Source organism: Aplysia californica, unplaced genomic scaffold, assembly GCF_000002075.1.
Source record: "Aplysia californica isolate F4 #8 unplaced genomic scaffold, AplCal3.0 scaffold00428, whole genome shotgun sequence".
In the NCBI taxonomy this organism is placed as follows: Eukaryota; Metazoa; Mollusca; class Gastropoda; order Aplysiida; family Aplysiidae; genus Aplysia; species Aplysia californica.
In genome coordinates, this window is record NW_004797698.1 from 92,582 (window position 1) to 97,932 (window position 5,351).

Below are 5,351 nucleotides of genomic sequence, written 5' to 3' on the forward strand. Positions count from 1 at the left end.
GCCGTGGAAACCCCTACTTTTGAGTAAGCTCTGTTTGTATAATATTATTATTAGAAGTATCATCATCATCATCATCATCATGTTCCTGATCATCATCATCATGTTCCTGATCATCATCATCATCATCATCATCATCATCATCATCATCATCATCATCATCATCAATTGATTGCCAGACAGCCGTCCTAGAAAGAAAGCCCTTGATCAAACAGTCAAGCCTAAAAACAGCAGGAAAGGTTAGTTTCGGATGGGCACCGATCTAGCAGACCACCTCCCCCTTGAAGCAGAGAATCGATGGCCGATCAATCTAGTGAGAGCGTGTCCATGGGAGATCCATGGCGAAATCGAAATCAGGACAGACTTGATAGGAATGAAGAGCAAAAGTGATGATCCTGTAAACGTACTTGAAGCCGCAGAGGATGTAATCAAAGAGGTTGGTGCCGATGTGACAATTTTCACTGATGGATCGGCTGTTGCAGGATACCGCAAAGGTGGAGCAGCAGCAGTGGTGATAATGAATGATGAGCCACCACGAGCTGAAAACATTAGAACGAATGGTGCATTCCTCACATCATCTTCTGAATATTTATGACATTATTTTAAAGAAATACATGTATGCGTGGAGCTTCGCACCTTCCGGGCTTCATCAGGACCGCGATAAAAAACAACAACGGGAATGCAAAGATAACAAAACTGCAGTAGCAAAATAATATGTGAGGCACCGTCGTGGAATCAGGCTCTCGTCAATTTTTGGGCATGTAGAGTTACTGGTATGGTCTTAAAGGTTGTTTACTTGTGTTTATTTGGATTTAAAAAATATCCATTTATCTTGATTACAAGTCGAGATATTTGCGAAAGAAAGAGGTGGGGGGTCATCTGTTTTCAGAGGTAAAATGAGTGAGGAAATGGCCGCCAAAGATTAGTTATTTCCTTAGTTTAAGAGTCCGTGGTAACTGACAATTTACATTTTTTGTGCCTTTAATCAACGTTTTTTCAGAAAAAGTCACACAGAAATGAGTTCTTTAATGGGCATGAAAGGTGTTGAGTGAAAAAACTAAAATTTGATAAAAATTCACAAACCTGCGAAAAAATGCAAGTTTCTTCACTTTGATTATTTTGACGAGAGCCTGATTCCACCACGCTGCCTCACATATGCCTTCACTAAATACATTCTTCCTCTTCTTCTTCTTCTTCTTCTTCTTCTTCTTCTTCTTCTTCTTCTTCTTCTTCTTCTTCTTCTTCTCCTTCTTCTTCTTCTTCTTCTTCTTCTTCTTCTTCTTCTTCTTCTTCTTCTTCTTCTTCTTCTTCTTCTTCTTCTTCTTCTTCTTCTTCTTCTTCTTCTTCTTCTTCTTCTTCTTCTTCTTCTTCTTCTTCTTCTTCTTCTTCTTATTATTATTATTATTATTATCATCATCATCATCACAGTTATTATAATTATTATTGTTATTATCATTATCATTATTAATATTATTATTATCATTATTATTATTTTTATAATAATAATAATAATAATAATAATAATAATAATAATAATAATAATGATAATAATAATCTTTTTTCTTCTTCTTCTTCTTCTTTTTCTTCTTCTTCTTGAAATGATAATAAATAATAATAGCTATAATAATAATAATAACAACAACAACAACAACAACAACAATAACAATAGTTATAATAATAATAATAATGATATTGGTAATAATAATAATAGTAATAACGTAAATATTATTGTTGTTGTTATTATCATCATCATTATTATTTTTATTACTATCATTATTATTATTACTATTACTATTACTATTATTATTATTATTATTATTATTATTATTATTATTATTATTATTATTATTATTATTATTATTATTATTATTATTATTATTATCATTATTATTATTATTATTATTATTATTAAAATTATTAGTGTCATTATTATCATTATTGTTGTTATTATTATCGTTATTATTTTTTTAATTCTTTTATTATTATTACTATATCTTTTGTTGTTATTGATATTGTTGTTATTGTTAATATTGAAATCAGTAGTAGATCTAGTAGCTGTTGTACCAGTAACGGTAGTAGAAGTAGTAGTAGTAGTAGTAGTAGAAGTAGTAGTAGTAGTAGTAGTAGTAGTAGTAGTAGTAGTAGTAGTAGTAGTAGTACCGGTAGTACAGGTAGTAGTGTCAGGTCAGGGAAAAATCCCTGCTACTGGTAAAGCCGGGAGCTAGGGCGAAAACCACTCAACATTGACGTCTTCCAGACAATTGCAGCTATGGCGACAGCAACAACAACACAACAAGAAACACACATACAAACATTGATACTCCATCATGCAGAATGCACGCATTGGCCAAATCATTTCGTCCGAAATCGTCTCAGTACACGATCTAAGCTGCTGTCTTGGAGAAAAATAAATTATTTTAAAATCTTGACTCAGAAGATCTATCTTATGGCTTCTGTTTACATTTTGATTTTGTTTCAAAGCATGCAATACGACTAAGTGCACTTTAGGCGTTCGAATTGGCTCAAGTGATCTGACGTTTTAATCTGGTCCATTAACTAATTAATTAATTTTCTAATTGATTAATGCTATTCTAATAACATCGTTATGTCTTCGTCCCGACTGGTCTTGATGTAAAAATTGAAAACGGCCACGCTTATATTATTGAAAGTCATTGTCCTTCCGCATGTTCTTTTTCAGCGTCTAATGCTAATAAATAGAAATTAGCGGTTCTCGTTAAGCCTTGATTCATCCTCCCAATCTCTTCGGTACACCCTGTTTGGAAATATCTTTGCATTACAGAATATTTAATATGTCTCTGTCTTGCTCTGTCAGTCTGCCTGTCTATCTCCCTCTTTATGGTGGCGTCCAAAGGAAACTTGAAAATGTATTCACCCAATAAGATGTAGCCTACAAAATTAAAGCTAAATAAATCCTGGGCTATTCCACGGTAGCTGATGGGACATTTGGACTCTACTTTCTTACAACCAAAACACTGTAATTCAATATCAGTTAGTTTATTTCAACTTAAAATGATTAGAACATTTGAAAGACGTATAAAGACTCATATTAAAAGCAGTCATTTGAAAAAAAAAAGTTCTTTATGCAAATTATGTGACTAGTTTAGTTTCGGTAACTGACGGGACAGAAAAAATGCCCCTTTTGTTCAGTCAGTTACGGAAACTAAACACTCATAGAATTTGCATAAAGTGCTTTTTTAATGACTGCATTTGATTTTACTGAAAAATTTTGATCAACGGCACAGAAACTGTAAATTTGGAGTTTTCAAGGACTTTCAAGCTTTGGAAGTCTCCAAACGTTGACTGCTATTTTTCCTGCTTATTTTATTTCTTCTGACACCTGGCAAACCCCCCCCCCCCCCCACCCCCCTTCCACCTCCGTCAATCGCGAATATTGCAACTTCTATTCAGGACAGATACATATTTTTCTCACCAAAAACAAGACAAATGAACAAGCTTTAAGATAATACCAATAACTCCATATTATGTTCAAAAAAATTAAAAAAATTAATGACGAGCGCCCGATTCCTACCGCGTCAAGTCACCGAGAGATTAAGTAGTCGACAAGGTCGCGCTGACGACGAGGCGAGAGGGCCAATCAGAAAGCTACATCATTTCTCGTGTGTGTCTTTGTATCTTGTACGCCAGAGCTAAAAGATCTCATAGACCTAGAAAGTCTACCAACTGCGCTAAGTTTTTTAAGGCAGTCTACAAGTGTCGCTCGCAGCAGAAGAACCACAGACTGAGACTGCGGCATAGGCAAGATGTTTTGGTTCCGCGTGTCGCTGCTAATTGCCACTGGCATTTCACAGTGGATGCTCAACACGAATAGTTTGGTCAATTCTTATGAACAGGTTCCTCTCGATGGACAGCTTAACTGGATGTTGTCAGAGGCGTCTACAGGTAAGACAAAACCAAGTCTTTGCATTGTTTTATTATTGAAAAGGGTGTAATTTTCCCAAATTTACTCATTATCTCTCTTTTAAAAATTCAACTCTTTAAAGACGTAAAGGAAACATTGACATTGTGTCCGTCTCTCCATTGAACAAAAGGAAACTTTACCTTTGAACTCAGCCCACCCTCATTTCTGAGCACCCCCCCCCCCCCCCGCCTAGTCTCTTTTCCTACATTTTGATCCGCCCACCGCCATTGGCTCTAAATCTTTGTGGGGCAGCATGACATCAAGCGCTCGTCAAAATACTGAATTCCGAAAAATTGGCATTTTTGGGCCAGTTTGGAATATTTTTTTGTTCAAATTCTGATTTTTTAAAAAAATCAGCACCTTAGACACACACATTTTCCAAGAACTCATAAGCTAGTCACCAAACTTTAGCGGTCATTTTCTCGCTAATTTTTCTTTCTAAACCAGGTGACCCCACCTCCTTCAATCGCAAGTATCTCGACTTCTATTTAATATAAATTGGATTTTAAAAAATCGAAAGCAAGGCAAATGAACAACCTTTAAGATGATACCAATGACTCCCTATGTGTCACAACACGGTGGAATCAGGCGTTCGTCTATATTTGGGCAGGTGGAGTTATTGGTATCATCTGAAAGCTGATTTATTTGCCTTTGCTTCTACTGAATAAATATCCATTTATCTTGAACAGAACTCAAGATATTTGCCATTGAAGAAAGTGAGGTCGCCTGGTTTCAGTGATGAAATAAGCGAGAAAATGGCCGCCAAGGCTTGGTAACTCCAATAACTAAACTTTTTTTGAAAACTGAAAAATGACCAGTAAAATCCACATGGAAATATAATATTTTTTAAATAAGGACATAAAAGATATTCAGCCAAATAATAAAAATTCGAAAAAAATTCCAAAACTGGCGGAAGAATTCGTTATTTTGAGGAGCATCTGACTTCACCAAGCTTCCTCGCATATTGTGCCTAAAATTGACGAGCGCCTGATTCCACTGCGCCGTGACACCTCTATTTAAAAAAAAAAAGCATTTATAAGAGTTCTACGGCGCTCGCAACTGCATAAGGTCATATGAGCCCCAGAAGATTAGAGGTGTTACAAGAGAGTAACAAACATAAAAAAAGAAGAAGGGGAGATGAGGACGGTAGATGTTTGATAGGAAAGAAGAAGCAAACCACACCAGCCCCCCCCCCAACCACCCACGACCTCTATTTCTTGTGTCCACCATCTAGGTGTGAACATACCAGCCTCCGTTCCTGGCTCCATGTACACGGCTCTCTTGGCAAAGAATCTCATCCAAGACCCACTGTACCGGGACAACGACAACAAATATGTCTGGTTGGGTAATTCAGACTGGACGTACTACAGGAACTTCACAGGTTTGTATCGAGAGAGAGAGAGAGAGAGAGAGA

At 36.1% G+C, this 5,351-nt stretch overlaps 1 protein-coding gene across 1 annotated transcript in view; it reads left to right on the forward strand.

Annotated features, from left to right (window-relative positions):
- Positions 1–3,676: 3,676 nt before the first annotated feature.
- LOC101847675 (beta-mannosidase) overlaps positions 3,677–5,351 on the forward strand; it is a gene marked incomplete in the record, with an annotated part of 34,662 nt that continues 32,987 nt past the window's right edge. Inside the window, 2 exon segments of the mRNA XM_035971396.1 lie at positions 3,677–3,918; positions 5,172–5,318. Coding sequence (XP_035827289.1) covers positions 3,780–3,918; positions 5,172–5,318 — 286 coding nt within the window.